The sequence below is a fragment of the Phocoena sinus genome, chromosome 14, assembly GCF_008692025.1.
Source record: "Phocoena sinus isolate mPhoSin1 chromosome 14, mPhoSin1.pri, whole genome shotgun sequence".
Taxonomy (NCBI): Eukaryota; Metazoa; Chordata; class Mammalia; order Artiodactyla; family Phocoenidae; genus Phocoena; species Phocoena sinus.
Window position 1 is genome coordinate 60464712 of NC_045776.1, and position 18099 is coordinate 60482810.

Here is an 18099-nt window from a genome sequence, read left to right on the forward strand (position 1 = left end):
TTCACAATGACAGAAATTTGTGGATTTTACTGTGGAAGTATGACCACTTATATAATCTACCTCAGCACTGCCACGACTTGATACTGAAAACAACTTTCCAGTAATGAGTGCTATTTATGGAGGGAAACTCCCAGAGATGAGGCTGTTTCTGCAGTTGCCACTATGTCTACGTAACAAAAAGTCCTCCAGCCACGAGACCCCCAAAGTGCTGTCCAGATTGAGGGGAGATTGTTGAACGAAGGAATCACAGAAGAACCTCAGACTAAACCTTTTGGAAGTAAGTCCGGAAGATCTACTTCTGGAAACTTGTCAGTTACAGGAGACCTGGGACTTGATGGAGCTGGGGGTGTCGGGGAGAGGGGAGAGAGCTCCTGTGTCTAATGCTGCTACCTCCCCTCTGACACCATCCTCGTGAGGAAACAGTGACACTGATGCCCACTGGAGCAGCCTGACCTCCGAGCTTGTAACACAGGGCCAACAAAAAAAAAAAAAGAAAGAAAGAAAGAAAAGACAAAAGGGGAAGCGTGTATCAGGCTATAATTTACCAGCCTAGGCGTTTGCCATCTGAAATTTCACCGAGAAAATTTGCGTGCGTAAAATGAGTACAGATGAAAGTATTTTCAATGCATGGTTGGAGTTTCTGTTTTAAAAAGACACTTGTGTGAATCCTTTCGACTTTCAATTTTTTCTCATTTTTCTCATAGCATTTTTTCTGAGGCAATCCAGAACAATGTTAAAAGCATGCTCTTTGGAATCAGAACGACTTAGATTCAAGCCTCAACTAGACATCTTACTAGCGAGAGGACTTGACAAAGTTCCTTACCATGTCTTTTATTTTATTTTTTAAAATTTTTAATTAAAGTATAGTTGATTTACAATGTTGTGTTAGATTCAGGTGTACAACGAAGTGATTCAGTTATACATGTGTGTATATATATATATATACACACACATTGGGTTGGCCAAACAGTTCATTGGGGTTTTTCCGATGTTACTGAAAAACCCGAACAAACTGTTTGGCCAACCCAGTATATATTTGCCGTGTCTTTTAAATCTCAGTTTGCTGATCTGTGAAATGGAATAACAGTGCCTACTTCCTGGGATGCTGTGAAAATGGAAGTGATTTCCGTTAAGTGCTTAACACGGTGCTTAGTACACAGGCACATTTTTAGAGTAAAGAACCATCTGCTAACGACAGATTTGCATATACTTTTTGATAATCCGCGTCATCAATTCATGCTAAGGAAGAGGCAGAATCAGGACACACCTTCGTGTGGGACCACATAGCACAGGTTGCTGGGGTGGGCGCTCAGTTTGGACTCTAATTCTGTCATCAGCATATTCCTTAATGGCTTGTGTGTTAAAATGGCCATTCAGAGAACAGTGCAAACGTTTCTCCCTCGAGAATCTGTCTCTGATAGTCTCAATGCCCAGGGCCTCTTATGGCCACCATCACCTCCCTCCGCCATGTGGCCAGATCGGGTGGGTTGCTGCAGGGCTGGGGTCTGACTGCCCAGGGCAGGGTCGAGGCAGAACTGGCTGCCCCTTTGCTGTCATGGACAGCTGTATCGATTCCCCAGGAAAGCCTGTGTACCTGAACTTAGATACGTACCTCTCCCTAACTAACTTTAAAAAGGGATCCTGATTTTTCAAAGACTAAATTAAAAACCACCCTCTAGTGAAAAAAACATTCCCTGAAACTTCCAGCAAAGGAACTTAGGATCCTTGTAATTCTCTGCTGATCCTCACGTGTGGATTATCCCATCACTGGTGGATGATTTCCACTTTGGGATCCAAACCGACCAGCTGATGAACCAGATTCTCCCGGACCCCGCCCCAGCTTCCTTAAATCCCACCCTTTTGCCTGTCTTTCCCCTCAGGGAGCCCATTTCCTTCTCTTCTGCATTTTCTTGACCTCGCCTGTAACTCTGGTCTTGCTTTTATGATGATCCAAGCTCTGAGCTTAATCCTCTGACTATTTCTTAGCCACGACGGTTCTCTCCTCTTGCATTCCAACAGAGCAGGTGACTTTTGTCTGTTTATTCACCCACCCTCTCTCTTTCATGCTTCCGCAGCTCTGTAAGTCAATGTGTGCATTTCTCAATTTGTGTCCACATCATTTTATTCTCTCCTTGAGGACAGAAATCCAGTCTCACTCTGCTCGCCTCCCTTTGCTTGGTGTACACTATCATTCCCTGAGTGTTTGCTGAGTGAATTCTATACACTGGAGAGGCATTCTAATTTGAAACCAAAGAAACAAATTATGGAGAGCTGAAGAGGTTTAAGTCTGTACTAGGAGTTGGCTTTGAAAAGCCACATATTAAGCTACTTTCCAATAAAGAAAATGGAAATTCTACTACGGTAAAATCCCCTAAGGCCTAAATTCTATTTATTTATAACTACTCCAAGGTAAACTGCACTCAACCCATTCATTAGACTATTAGAAAAAAGGAACTTTCTTGCAAATGTGTACTATTTATAAGTAATATTTAAAGTAGAAGTTTTAAAACTCTTTAAGATTATATTCTGGAACTCCTAAGCACTTTGAGAAAACTGTATTCAAAGATGAGCAGTTGATTTAATTTAATTCAATTTAATGTCACATCTTAACTCTGTGTGGTAGTAATTCCTCCAAAAATAATCTACTAGACAAGATTGGGTATAATGGCTCTGGTTTGTGTATACGTGGGAGAAATAATCATTACTCCTGTTAAAATCTTCTAAATCAGTCTGTTTACAGACTCAGCTGGAACTTCCTGCAATTTTTCACATCATCAAAATTTTACCAGTCACCCACTGTCCTAAACACACCCGCCACCTCACACCTCGTAAGGTCAAGTCTAAATTGTAATCGACGCAGAAGTCAAATGTAGCTATGTCCCCTCTTTCATTGGAACTCATGTTTACAAACACATTATTCTCCTTATAAAACAGCATTGAGCGTACAGAAATAAATTTGGGGAGATAGAAAGCTTATTTACTTAAATAAAGGTTCACCCTATCATTGGACACACTTCACGTGCAGCCTTTCAGAGGCACACATTGTCCAGAGCGGGACGGGTTTGTTAGGTCACGTGTCCCTTAAGGCAGAGCTCTGGCCTTTCTTAAAATGTTAGCATTCAGAGAAAAATGAGAGATTCCACTGGAAAGAAGACTGACCTAATGGTGGAATGCTTCAAGTTTTAAATTATTTTAGATGACTTTGCATCTAGATCATTCTAAGAACTCCTGAGTGAATTCACTGGCCTTGTGACTTGGGTTAATGGGTACAGGCTTTCTCTCAAGAGAAAAGTCGGGGACAAAGGGGACCAAAACTTGTAGAGTCGTCCCTCAGTATCCACGGTGGAGTGGTTCCAGGACCCCCGAAGATACCAAAATCCACGGATGCTCAAGTCCCTTATATAAAATGGTGTAGTATTTTCATATAACCCACGCACATCCTCCTGTATACTTTAAATCATCTCTAGATGACTTACAATGCCTAATACTATGTGAATGCCATGTAAATAGTAGCTTGCTCACAGCAAATTCAAGTTTTGCTTTGGGGAACCTTCTGGAATTTTTTTTCTTTTCACATATTTTTGATCTGTAATTGGTTGAATCCATGCATGCAGAACCCGCGGATACGGAAGGCCAAGTGTATCAGCCATCAGAGCCCATCAAACCAATTCCTGACCTCTTGGGTGCTCCAGCCACCTCCTCTTAAAGCAAATGGTCAATACTTTATGAGAAACACTGAGGCAGAGAGACAGAGATTACGCTTCCTTATGTTTAGAGGGATAAGACTGATGCAGCTGCTCGAGATTTCTGGTTCGAGTCTCTGTCTTACTTCTCTTCCTGGCAGCTAAAAACCTGAGGTTGACTTTTCTCTCTCAGGCTGTCCACAAAACTGGCCCCAAAGGGAGCAAGCCCGGCCTCCTTCCTCTTCTGCAGAGATCTGCACACAATGCGCTAAGTTTTTACACCTCCTTCTAGAAGTTCTGCCTCCTAGGGTTTGCTATTTGGTTGTCAGCCTTGGGATGTTACTTAAGATAACGACTAGAAAACCAACAAATCTTTCCCAGGGTTATTTTGTTAAGTGGATTTCTTGCAAAATACATGTTTCTATTACCTAAATTACTGACTTGATTACTAATGGCATGAAGTTATGGGAGCGGGCATTTTTTTTTTTTTTTTTTTTTTTTTTTTTTTGCTGTACGCGGGCCTCTCACTGTTGTGGCCTCTCCCGTTGCGGAGCACAGGCTCCGGACGCGCAGGCTCAGTGGCCATGGCTCACTGGCCCAGCCGCTCCGCGGCATGTGGGATCCTCCCGGACCGGGGCACGAACCCGTGTCCCCTGCATCGGCAGGCGGACTCTCAACCACTGCGCCACCAGGGAAGCCCTGGGAGCGGGCATTTTAATTCACCTACTTGATAAAGTAAGAAGAGTTTTGGTAAATTAGACCCCAAAGGCTCTTTTCTCTGAACTCTTAGGGCACTTGAGGATAACTCTACACACGGCACATGTCAAAGCTCACTCTTTATTATGTGTGGTTACCTGCATGGCTTATCTCCCCAGCTGGGTGATATGCTTCTAAGGTACTACCCAGCTTTGCCTTTTTGGCAGAAAGCAAATATATTGTGAAGTTGGGTCATGTAAAATACCGTCCTTCAATACGTTGCTCTTTCAAGTAGACGTATATTTGAAGAAACTGATGCTTTAATTTTCTCTTAACCATAGATTGTTGTGACCATTGTCACTTCATTCAGGAATATCTACTGAGAGTCCACTAATGGTTAAGCCTCCACGGTAAGTGAGATGGATTTTACAGGGACTCCGGGCCTGCGGGGTGGAGGCCTCGAGCAGGGGAGACAAGACAGCCAGACAGATAGGGGCTGAAGGCCAGTGTCGGGGGACAGCGATGAGAAAGTGCCCCGGGAATTCAGAGCAAGGGCAGTTCCGCTCTGTGGAGGAGCTGGTTCTTGAGCTGAACTCTCCATCACGTGTTCAAGAGGGAGGTGGGCTCGCAGGCTAGCCGGGAACCAACGCTACCAAGGGTGACGTCAGTGGGGCTCACGGCTGAGCCAGGCCAACGCCGAGGGCCAGCTGAAGACCCGCGGCCACCTCCAAGTCCTCTCGGCAGCACCGTTCGGTCCAAACGCCGAATGGCTGGGTTTGCAAAAGACATCCAGTGCACCTGCAGGCCACGCCCACTGTCTGACGATGCCATTTTCCACTTACAAGCTAATGGAGCGTTTAACACCCCCAGAGACCATTAACAAAAAGGAAACCGAGAGAGAAAACGTTGAGGTACCCACCTATTTATTATCAGATACACGCGCCCATTGACCTTGGCATGGCTACGCGGGGGCACAAGGAAGCAGGCGGTGGCAGCGGGGGACAGTTGGAGAGAGAAAGAGGAGAGTGTTAGCCAGAGAGGAGGAGCTGATGTCCCGTAAGCTCTGCACCACCACATGTGTCACCGACATGCTTCATGCACCGGAGGAGGGTCCAGACAGCGAGATTCGGCAGCAGAGAAATCAGAGTCGGGAAATCGCCGGACGGTAACAGTCTCTCCCTCCCTCCCCCCCCGTCACACACCTTGTCAGGAATCTGTAAGGTTTACATGTCCAGAACGCATTTATCAGATAAAATACCACGGAAAACATTAATTCTTGCTCCTTCCCCAGAATTAAAAGAAGAAAATCCTCCTAAATGTCCATATTCAACATACTGTTTTCTGAGGTGTTCTAAAACTGAAGACAGAAAAAACTCATTCTATTTCTATATGCATCACAGTACTTTCTAAAACAAATTATGGACGAACTGCAGTGACGGACATTTAAATATGGAGTGGATACTTAGTACCTTATTAAGTATATATTATATAATAATTACATTGTGATTATGTTATATATTTTATCAGTATATAAGGGAAATGATATTCCTGAGGATGCCTACCTAGAACTAATAATAGTTTCACATAAGGTACATCATAAAACACTTTCATAATGCTAACTTTATAAATTGTGGAAGGCTAAACACAATGAATTCTGCTTCAGACACAAGTGACATTTGCCTACAGGGCCTACACAAACCACAAAAACGACAGCAAAACAGGAAGAAGGACAGTTGGCTATTCACAGAAACAACAGGACTGGAATCACTTTAAGGGACAAAATGCATTGATTATTCCCAATTTGGGAGTTTTTTTTTTTTTTTCCCCCCAGCATCTACTAAGCGGGCAGGAACAGAGAAGGCAAAGCGGGACAGGCAATCCCGACTCCAAAAATATGTTTTTCTTCATCATTTTGATTTTAATGTAGCCATTTACTAGCATTCTAGGGACTAAAACTACCGTGAGGTGAAAATTGCCAGTAAGGAAAATACTACAATGGAAAAGAGCTGCGAAAAAGATGGGATACGTATCTTACGTTCCACGTTGAAACTTGGGGGACTTTTACATGAAACTCTTGCATGAAATCCCAAAACACCGAACTTGAGTGAGTCCTTTGAACTCCTCGAGTTTCTAGAAAACCGTTTTTCACAGAACCAAAAATGAAATCCTGCATTCCTAAACCATTCAGGCGGCTGCCATTATATACTCTCGCCTCGCCCTTTTACATTTTCTTGGAAAAGCAACAGTTAAGGGGGGTGCTCAGGCTGAGCTGCGGCCAGAGGAGGGCCAGCTCCAGTCTCAGACTGAACAGACTGCTTGGCCTCCTTCCCTGTCCTGCCAGGCGAGGGGGTTATGGGCTGGCAGGACACCAGAGCGAACAGGGAGAACACATCTTGACATAGGCTGCTGTCCTTCTCCAGAACCTACATAATTAAATCAGGTTCTACATACTTAACAGGGACTCTGTGCAACAAGTTCAGTTTCCCATAATTCCACTCCTTAGCACAGCACAACACAGACAGCCTGATATTTCATAAACTGTGCGTGATGAGATACTGCTGCATCTTCTCTGGATGGACACGTTGTTTCCCTTGAAAAAGAGCTAAGGGGAATTTTCAACTGTGGCATCTGTGCTCCTTTGAATACAGCACTTTGCTCCCTTATTTACTTAACAAGTGTTTTTCCAGGAACTGAATCACAGGCTATTATGTGAAGCAGAGAGGAAAATCAGTATCAAGGTTCATTAGACGAGTGCTTGTAATTTCCCCGTGATGGAGCAGATCTAGGCATGTGTGATGACCCACCGTGGCTTCAGCACACATGGCCAGGGAGAGCCAGATCCATCTGCTACTTGTAAACAATTTATGTTTATTGATGGGCAGACCACAGCAGGGAGCCGATGAAAGAAAACACTGCCTTCGCTTTCTTTCCTTAAATCTTATTCTGGTTACTCGTAGATGGCAGATTCTCTCCTTTTAGCCAAGGTTCTCCCCTTCCAAGACGGAAGGTAGAATTCTGCACTACGCTCTCACTCACAGCGACTTCTTCTCTGCCTGTTAGTGCGACAGAAAACTCATCCTCTGAATTAGCCAGATTCTGTAAATGTCCTAAAAACACCTCACCAGCCTGGACACAAAAGCCACATCACCACCGCTAAGGAATTCCAGTCTACACAGCTACTCTGAACTAATTCACGTGCCTGTCAAGATCACTGCATGAACCATCATAAATCACTACCAACTGTTTCACAAAGCGCCGTCAAATATTCCGCATTTTTTCTCATTTTTTTCCCCCACTTACAGGCTGATACTCATGGCAAGTTCAGGGCTGAGATTCTAAGCGAGATGGTTGGGAGGGTCCAGGCTGCCTTCTTGGAGCTTCCTGCACGGGCTCACCTGTAGATGGTGCTGTCTTCCTTGCTGGGAATGGACTTCAGGTCCGTGAGTTCCAGGAAGCGGTCGTGGAAGTAGTGCAGGTGCAGGATGCACACCAGCAAGAAGGATGTGGGGATGAATATGCGCGTGAACAGCTCAGCCACCGTGAACTGTTTCAAGCCAAGGTCCTCCAGCCTGCAAAACAAAACGGCTTTCCCCTGTGGGCTCTCCTACCCGAACGTCTACTGGAAGTTGGCTGTTTCACAGTGATTTCATATTGAGTGTTTTCAAGACAGCATTCTCGATTTCCCCATTTCCTGAAGCAGCTGAGCTGTTCTCCACCCCTCTCTCCCCACCCTGCTCTTCACTGGCACAACCGTCTACCTCGTGCAAAACGCCCCAATCAGGGCGTTCCCCCGACGCTTTCTTTGCCTTCCGGTCCCCACCATCTGCATCCCTTCGACCCTTGAATCTGTCTTCGTTTTCCTTTCTAGCACCTCCTATTCTAGGTGGAGCCACCATCCTCACTCGCAGGATCCCCCCGCTGCTGGCTGACCGTGCTGCTGTGTCTATTCTTTTTTTTTTTTTTTTTTTTTTTTTTTTTGCGGTACGTGGGCCTCTCACTGCCGTGGCCTCTCCCGTTGCGAAGCCCAGGCTCCGGACACGCAGGCTCAGCGGCCATGGCTCACGGGCCCAACCGCTCCGCGGCATGTGGGATCCTCCCGAACCCGTGTCCCCTGCATTGGCAGGCGGACTCTCAACCACTGCGCCACCAGGGAAGCCCCAGTGTCTATCCTTGGCCTCCACACACATCACTTTTTCCTCAGCCAGTCAAGGGTGCTTTAAAGACTTTTAGAAATTTCACCATGAATGAGATGCAAACCATCACTACCTACAAGCCCTGCACCTCCGGGTGCCTAGCTGACCTTTCCCACTTCTCCCCTTGCTCCCCACAGCCCAGCCTTCCTGCCTTCACACACACACACACACACACCAAAGTCTGCCCTGCCTCAGGCCCTTTGCATTTGCTGCTCTCTTTTTCTGGAATGTTCGTCCACCTCCCAGCTCCCAACTCACACACTTTTCCAAAGACAAGCTCTTTCCTATTCTTCAGGAGTTTAAAATGACACCTCCTCAGGGACTTCCCTGGCTGTCCAGTGGTTAAGATTCGGCGCTTTCACTGCCGAGGGCGTGGGTTCAGTCCCTGCTCGGGGAACTAAGATCCTGCATGCTGCGTGGCGCAGCCAAAAGAAAAAATGACGCCTCCTCAGGGAAGCCTGCCCTGACTATTCCATCTCTAGTTACTGTCCCCCATTCTTCAGTACCTCAACCTGTTTCTGTTTCCTTCACAGACGTGTCGCAGTTGATTTTTTTGTACACTACGTAGGTTTTTGGTTTGTCTCCTCTCCTGGACTACAAACTCCACAGGGCTCAGACTCTGTCTCTCTTGCTTCCTGTTGCATCTTCAGGTACAGAAGAGTGTCTGGCCCAGGGGAGGCACTCAAGAAATATTTGCTGAATTGACTTAAAGATATATTAGTCTAGCTACACGGTGAACCCTCCTTTTAAACTTTCCTCTTGGCCACCTCAGGATACTCAGCTCTATGCCCAGTTCTGGTGGGATTTCTAAACGAACTTCAGAAGTTTACAGAAGCAAATTAGAAAAGCCTAGACTCCTATCTATTTCATGCACAAGAAAGATTTCATCATCACTAGTCTCTGAGCACTTTTCCTGTGGCACCAACTACTCCTTAGAGCTTAGCACCTGCTCCATCAGTGAGGAGAGGCTGATGTGTTACCTTATGAACCTACTGATGAGGAACTGGGCTCCAGCTAAGAAAGGAGGAAGCATGACAGTGAGGAACCGGGCAGGCGTGCTTCACATGAAACCGACACTAGAAAATGCCATTTCATTAATAATGGGCGGAAAATTCACTTTTCAGTTGATATTTATTGAGTACCTACTATGTGCTAAAAGCTCAGGGCAAGGTCATGAGAACCCCAAATGACCAAGACCTGAGTCCTCTTCTGGAGGAACCTTTATTTTTTTTTTTTGAATTTTATTTAATTCATCTTTTTATACAGCTGGTTCTTATTAGTTATCCATTTTATACATATTGGTGTATATATGTCCATCCCAATCTCCCAATTCATCCCACCCCCACCCCCACCCCGTCACTTTCCCCCCTTGGTGTCCATACGTTTGTTCTCTACATCTGTGTCTCAATTTCTGCCCTGCAAACCGGTTCATCTGTACCATTCTTCTAGAACTTATAGCCATCACTGGCTCTAAGTTCTGGAGGAACTTAGAGCCAGTGATGATGTCATGTTTTACTAAAACCTCGCAGAAAGATGTTCTGAACGACACACATTCACAACTTCACGCTGTTTGTCATTTTCCATCCCGCTGTCCACCACAATTACTTACTTTTCTTTTTTCAATCCAGTCATGTTTTGCCACAGGCCCGGGAAGTTTTCAAACTGATATGTGTATATAAAGATCAGCACCAGCATCGTGTAGATAACCACCGACATCCAGAAGTATTTCAGGATCCGTCTCCACCACTCATAGTGCACCTGAACAACAAATAAGAAAAAAAAAGCGGTCAGAGGAAAACTCACAAAGACACCCGCTTTATTCAAAGAAGACAGGTGATTCCATTTACAAATGTTTGAAAACAAAGGCAAGCTCATATTTAGTTTTTGAGGCTCTGTTCCTCGTAGGGTTGGGTGGCTATGGATTGGAATTCGGTTCCACCAGAAGCTGTGAGCTGTGTCTTTGGGCAAAGCTGCTACCCTGAGCTTGTTTCCTCCTCAAGAGTACTTACTTTCCAGTTGTTCTGAGGATGAAATAATGATGTTTATATCATCATCATTAATAATGTTTATTTCGGCATGATGTCTGGTCTATCTCTGGTCTACGGGAGGCTTTCAGGGAGGTATATTCTGTCCTTGTGGTCATGGCTGGGGAAATTTTCTCCATTTTGAAATTCAGGGTGATGCCATATGAATACAAATGTGGAACCCCCACAGAGAGGAGGCATCCCTCTTTACCAAAAACCTGTGGATTTTCATTAGAGAACATCTACCCGGAATTTCAAAAGGTATTTCAAAGTGTGATTGACCTCAGTTGAGACATTTTCATCTCCACAGGTAATCGACTCTTGTTAATCGAGGTTGCTTTACTTGTTTTCTTGGTTGCCGGCAGGAACGTTTACTGTTACACTTGTGTACATCATCGGGTTCCCACCCAACATCAGTTACACGGAATCTGTGGACAGGCTAACTCATTTCAATATAACACTTCATATATTCTAATTAATGAAATACTAAAGCACTCAATGCATTATACATACATTTGTAAACACACACAGACACACACGCACATGCGTGTGATCTTCTGATTCCAAACTCTGAAATACAAATGAACCGAATATTATCCAGTATTTTAGATTATCCAGCCACGGTTTTTACACAACTATTCAAAAGTGTAATCTAATGATACAGACTTCTTTTTTTAATTAATAATTTTTGAAAAACTTATGAATTTTTTCTGACTTCATTTTACACGTGCATTTGTTTTTCTTCAGTTTTGTCGTGTTTATTTTATTTATTGAAGTATAGTTGATTTACAATGTTGTATAGGTTTCAGGTGTACAGCAAAGTGATTTAGCTATACATTTTTTTTTTCAGATTCTTTTCTTTTATATGTCATTACAAAATACTGGGTATAGTGCCCTGCGCTATACCGTAGGTCCTTGTTTATCTATTTTATATATAGCAGTGTGTATCTGTTAATACCAAACTCCTAATTTATCCCTCCCCCCTCCCCTTTGGTAACCATAAGTTTGTTCTCTATGTCTGTGGGTCTGTTTCTGTTTTGTAAATAAGTTCATTTGTGTGGTATTTTAGATTCCACATGTAAGTGATATCATAGGGTACTTATCTTTGTCTGTCTGACTCACTTCACTTAGTATGGTAATCTCCAGGTCCATCCATGTTGCTGCAAATGGCATTATTTCGTTCTTTTTTTATGGCTGAGTAATATTCTATTGTGTATATGTACCACATCTTCTTTATCCATTTCTCTGTTGATGGACATTTCTAAGACCAGGAACAAGACAAGGATGCCCACTCTAACCACTTCTCCACCATTTTAAGAACCTAACATTTAAAATCAGTGCACAAGCCGAAGGGAGCTACTTCTCATTTTAGGATTCCTAGTGTGTAATGTCTGAATCTCATCGACCCCTTTACACGATGTTTTCACGAGGTCACAGTAACTTAGAGTCTTGTCGAAAGAAGCTCACGTATGTTCCTGGACAGATGTGAGGACTGAAAAACAGGGACAGCTGTGTACCCACCTGATACAGGGCCACACAGAACAGGAAGAGCACCATGTAGATGATCTTGTACATCACGATTTTACCCTCGAAGCTGACAAAGAAGAACATGCCTCCACAGACGTAGATCCAGTACTTGATGAACAAGGCCACCACCAGGTTACCCAGCACCTTCATGATGTCCTGCTCATCCTCCTCCTCCTCCTCCTTCTTCCGCTCCTGCTTCTCCTCCTTTGCCTCCTCTTCTTCCTTCTTCTCCTGGGCCTCCCCATCCACCTGTATGTCCTGTTCGTCATCTTCAAAAGAGAAGCCCATGCCGTTCAATGGAGCTGGTCCCCGGACCGGAACCACACTCTGACCAGTGTGATTGGGAGTGCCACACAGCGCACGCATTTCATGCACTACCATATGAGTTAAATAATTTTAGATGGTTCTAATAAACAAGGCAGAATTTATGGAACTAATTATAGTCCATTTTCCTAAACTTCTTGAAATATAGTTTTAAAGAAATACATTTGGTAATACTTTTATACTAATCTTTTTATAACACCTATTTCACTTGTAATATCCTGCTGTAACTACTGTAGGGTCGAGGAAAAATACATAGGCGACAATAACACAAATAAAAACGACTATGACAACTTCAAATTCCAACTGTTAACATGACTCCAGACAATCCTAGCAGTATTTTACTGGATTTGGGTTAATGGTAATAATCTTAACCAAAAGTATGCTTTTAGAGAACTAAGAAAGTAAGAGTTAAAGCCAAATATCATTTAATTTAAATTAGAATTGAAGAAGAATTGTAATTTACCTAAGTTTAAAACAGTTTTATGCACTGCAATGCAAAGCTTATATTTGGTCTTACTTTAAAATATGCTAATATATGACTCATTTTTGTGTTACTAAGGCAACCTATTAAATACATCTAAATAATGGATTCAAATGACCAGGAGATCCACAGAGTGAGGGGAATGCAAGTGAGGTGAGAGGTCAGAGCAACTGCTGATCTTAAATGAACTATTCTTTATATAAAGTAACTGGTGAATTTAATCACTCTATTAACAGACACATCCAAAGTCAAAGAGTCAAGATTCAAATCTTATAGACTTTTGTTGCTGAAAAGTAACTCCATGGTTAGGTCTAAACGAGAAACTATAAGAAAAGGATGAGTTGGTGTGTGTTGGTTTTCTCCTCCTTACCGGGTTAGTCTTAAGGTTACCAGCCCAACGTCTGTGAACCTTTATGGCATCCTTTTCAGGCAAGGCTACACACATCACTAGTGGTCTCCAAGCCGTTCTACTAACATTAAATGATATTTATTGGTACATCCAGGCAGGTAGGGAGTGAGAGGCTCTCATTTTACCCATACAGCAGGTCTAAAACTACAGAGGTGATCGATCGTCAAAACATCAGATTCTATTTTTGACTTTGTGGTATATTCGGTTTTGAAAAGAAGAGGATTCGAATTTGGAAGATTTGAGTCACTTTCTTGGTACTAACACTCAGTAAATGTGACCGTGGAGAACCCAGTGCACTTCCCTGAGCTTCAGTTTCTCTTCCCTGAAGTGGGAGTCACTTACGTGAGGATCAAATGACACAGGGTCTCTGAAGCTCCTATGGACGGGGACTTAGCCCTGTCCTCCCTCTGGTCTGGAGCAGAGCCCCCTGGATGTCCTCGGGGGCCCTTCCTCCCGTCACACACCTCACGCACTAATTACCTTTTTCTTCATTTTCCTGACTTCCGATTTTGACCTCAGACAGAAGAGCTTCCTTTTCTTGGAGAGCTTTTTGCTCTGTGAGGTGCTGTCTCAGCAACAGCCAAAACGTGATGGTGAAAAGGATCTGAAAGGAGAGAATTAGGAACACGAGCATCAAGCCTTTGAAGCATAAGCCTATTTCAACAACTACTACGCCTCCTCTGCATTTCAGTGGGAGCAATTACATGAACCTTTCCACTTGAGATAGAGTCAGGCACCCACTTGATTTCAGCTGAAAGTCACTGGCTTTTAAATCTCCTTTCCCGAGGACGCTGGCATGCCGTCCAGTGCCACGGTGCATTCATGCCTGGGATGCCCCGGGAAGCTGCACAGGACAATCTGGGCTGGAAACCAACTTGGACCAGTGGTCCCCTTCAAGGTGCTAGCCCTTGACTTCCCGTCCTTCCCTGACATCAGCACAAGTATCAGAAGATGATGTATTTCTGCCACGATCCCTGTTGCTTCTGCAGTGGTCCTTATTTTGAAGAATTCCACAGATGGGAAAGAACATTTCTTGCCAGCAAATAGAACCCCTTAATATTCCCATTCTTCTCCCAAAGCTGAAGGGGGAATTGTTCTGAGTGCCCACACGTTTATATTAACATTTTCCTGAGGGCTAGGAAAAACATTATGATTTCAAGCAGCAGCAAATATTTGGAACGTATTTTTGTACTTTTTTGCTTGGATGTATTTGTTTTGATTACTGTGGTTTTGTCTGAATGCTTTGTTTTCTTGCTTTGCTGTTCACTTACCTTTGAGGCAAGTTCCCCTGGCTCTTTCTTTTCTAAAAATCCTGGGACCTTTTTAATTTCAGGGAGTTCAAAACTCCATATGTACTGTAATATGAGCAGGAGATTTCCGTAGACAACCATGAATGGAGAGCTGATCATGGCATATTTCCTTCTGTTGCGAATCATCCAAAGAGTGCAGGACCAGATCAGCAGCACGAACGTCAGCCAGCTGTGGTACGTGATGCTCCACGCCTCCAGGAAGGAAGGAGGAGAAAACGGTGACGGTCAATACAACGTACGGGCCCCACCCTGCTAAGTTAGACGTTATCTAGCAGGAAAAGGTCAGTAACATTCACACTATGGAGGGAGGGTGTTGTGGTGAAATCGTGGAGGGACATCCCAGCTGCGGCAGGGGACACAGCGAGGAGAAAGGCTGCCTCTGTGAGCTAGCACTTGCCCTCGACTTCCTGGAAGGAAGAGGGTCGGGCAGGGGGCTTCACTCCACGTCCTTTGCCCTCCAGCCCCAAATGTCTTCCTTTTCACCCTGCTTTGCAGAATGAGAAGCAACCGTAAGTGCTTTCTCCTTTATTCTTCCAAACCAGCTTGGGGTCGGCTATTTTTTCAGGGTGCTGGGTGAGTGTGGCCAAGCTGGGCTCAGAAACAGGAGCTGCAGGGACCACAGGGTCAGCACACAAGCTGGCTTCAGGGGTCACCCTTAGCAGACCCGCCGGGAAGACAGACATGATAGAAACCAGGGAATCTCCAGGAGGAGGTAGAGTGTTAGGTGTCCGCACACCGCAAACAGTAAAGCCAGGTTAATGGAGAGGCCGGCCTCCCCTTCTGCCCTGCAAGAGGCAAGACATCTTCCACTCACATCAAACTCCCACAGATCCAGAAGATATCTCAAAGGGCAGTGGCTGGAACAGTCTAGAAAGTCAGGCTCATGAGAACCATTAACTTCAGTAAATCTATCCTCTCATACCATAATCTCGGATACCAAATTTCTGTGAAAAGGTCTTTAAAAATATTTTCTAGCTGTTATTTGGAGCTAATTGAAATCAGTCATATTCTTGAGTATCACGAATTATCAAGAGTTATTCGTAAAGTCTGAAATGTTTTACAAGTCTGTTTTGCTTCTGGAAAGCAGATAAGTATTGAGATAAATAAGATAAATGAATAAAGTCAGCACAGAACAAATACTTCCTTGCAGCAATGTGCAAATCTGTCCGAAAGCAGAGCCAGCTTTTTAAATGTAGAGTTATTTAAAACTGTTGGTTAAAACATATGGTAATTATAAACTGGAAATTAAAATTGCTTTTAGTAAGATTAAGTGAGTGACTGACAACGATTACCAAGTCTGAATTATTTTCATGGAGATAGCATTCCTTGGAAATAGTGTTATCAAAGGTCGGTAATATTTAATGCCTTCATCCCAGGATGAAATTCAGATCTGGCCTGGCCATTTTTTTGTGGAGGACCGAAGAAAGTAATCTTCGCAGATATTATAATTCCAGCATATTTCCCCCCCTGTACATTATCCTTGTTTGGGTGAAAGAGAGAGAAAAAGAAATTGTGATGATTTCGCTCTTTGTGTTTTTGAATAAAGACATCTATCGTTCTAACAGACCGTGCTCCTTTCTGTCTGTGATTAAAAGTCTGCTGCCACGGGGGAACTTCCACGGAAGACAGGCACTTTTAAAGCATTAATATTGTGGCTCTGTGAAAACAAGTGAAATGGCACCAGACGAGAGCACGTCTTTAACAAGAGGTCTGCTCTCCTGTGTTGTTTTTACGATAGATTTCTTTTCTACTGAGGAACTCAATGTGTATTTCAAGTTTTTCTCTTTTTTTAAGCTCTATTTCTTTACATAAAGAAACCAACTTCTCTGGCTTCTTTTTAGAGACAGAAAAAGAAACGTATACTCTTTTGAGTTCAGAATCTGAATTATCTGATGTTTTCAAATACGAGTTTTGCTGTAGTGTAAATTAGGGATTGACCTATAAAGTGCCAAAAGTACCCAGAGAGCACAGAATTCATATTATTTAGAGAACAGAGTTTGCAGTTCCCAAAAGAGCCATCTTTAATTTCGAGGAGATTTCTGTTCCCAATGCTCTCAGCCATGGCCATGGTCCTTGCAGAAGCTGAAGCTGATGTGCAAACAGGTTTTCTCAGGAGACATCTGGACTGAGAGCCTAGGGAAACTGTCTTTAGGTGATTTTTTCCCCTAGAATTATAGAATATTTTCTTTTTTTTTATCATTTACGGTGTCCATGGGATCTCACTACTGGCCACAAAATTTGAAGACTTTTGTGTTAAATAAGTTTCTCAAAATAAATTAGCTTTCCCAGTAAAATTTGTTTTTAGGAAGAGCAGAAATTGGCCTTCTTTTATATCCTGTCTCTGGTCCCAAGGACGATTTCTGAAGCTCTGATGCTGGAGATGGAGCATGTTCCTAGCGGTGAGCAGGAACGCAGGTAAACTGAGAGCTCACAACCAGAAGAAGCCCTCGGGGACTTGGTGCTTGATGCTTAGATCGGTAAACATTTGTTGCAGCTCAAATGGAATAAAGTCTCAAATCTAAGACAAGCTGTGACTATAACCCTCATTATCTGAAAGAAATAAAAGTGGCCTTTGTTAATCGCGAACACCTTCAATGCCACTTAGAAGAACTACTCATACGTCCTTTAAAATCGGCAAAATAGGGGACAGTCTGACTTAGGCTAATTTGAGAGAAAGGTATTAATATTTAGAAGGAGGCTAGCTAGCACAGAGGACATGGTTTTGAAATCTATAATATAAAGGGCCCATTAGAAATTACCATAAGCAACCATTCTCTGCCAAGATATTGGGAAGATGAAGACATCGGTGCTGGCGGGAGGAGGTGGTGGGGCTTGGAGCCGGCGGGGTGCAAGCACCGTCCATCCCTCCAGCACTAATTTTGTGCCCAAGGACAGGACACAGAGCAAGATATAGGGGCAGAATCCAGGCAGAAGTTAAGGGTTCTCGCGGGCACGCACCATCATAGCGATAAGGGCGCAGATGTAACTCTGCTTCATGATGAACTGGAACACAGAGACCATGGCATGGACTTTGACACTCCTTTCCTCCTCATAGGCCTTCTCCTCCTCAAATTCTTCATTCTCATCTTCTCCCTCCTTCTTTTCTAGAGGGACAGATTATTTTATATAAAAATCTATGCAAATATGTGAATTTCACATAAACGTCCCAAGCAGTACAGAGCACGTATTTGTCATCTACAGTAACAGGCAGCTTTCTTTCAACACAATAAACTGAGAGAAAAGGGAGAAAGGCCTCATCCAAGTTTTGGGGCTCTTGGTTTTCTTATTAGACGAAAAGAGCTCTTTCTGAAGACATCATCCACTAACCAGCAAAACTATTGGCCGTGATTATGCAATCCAATTACAGAAAGAGTAAAACACACATATGCACGTAGGTTTAACACTAGAAACAAGTTGACTTGTTTAAAATAATTTTTTACCTTTTATTTTTC

The 18099-nt window shown here is 43.6% G+C and overlaps 1 protein-coding gene across 2 annotated transcripts in view; it reads right to left on the reverse strand.

The window, feature by feature from the left end:
• The window catches only part of PIEZO2 (piezo type mechanosensitive ion channel component 2), a 326164-nt gene that overhangs the window by 83188 nt on the left and 224877 nt on the right, over positions 1-18099 (reverse strand). Inside the window, exons 13-19 of one of the 2 annotated variants that reach the window (XM_032602872.1) lie at positions 17606-17751; positions 14609-14839; positions 13818-13941; positions 12118-12392; positions 10182-10330; positions 7775-7948; positions 5299-5340 (exon numbers count right to left, since the gene is read on the reverse strand). In XM_032602872.1, the coding sequence (XP_032458763.1) occupies positions 5299-5340; positions 7775-7948; positions 10182-10330; positions 12118-12392; positions 13818-13941; positions 14609-14839; positions 17606-17751 (1141 nt within the window). The remainder of the gene's footprint in view (positions 1-5298; positions 5341-7774; positions 7949-10181; positions 10331-12117; positions 12393-13817; positions 13942-14608; positions 14840-17605; positions 17752-18099) is intronic. The other variant, XM_032602873.1, reaches the window with a different exon arrangement.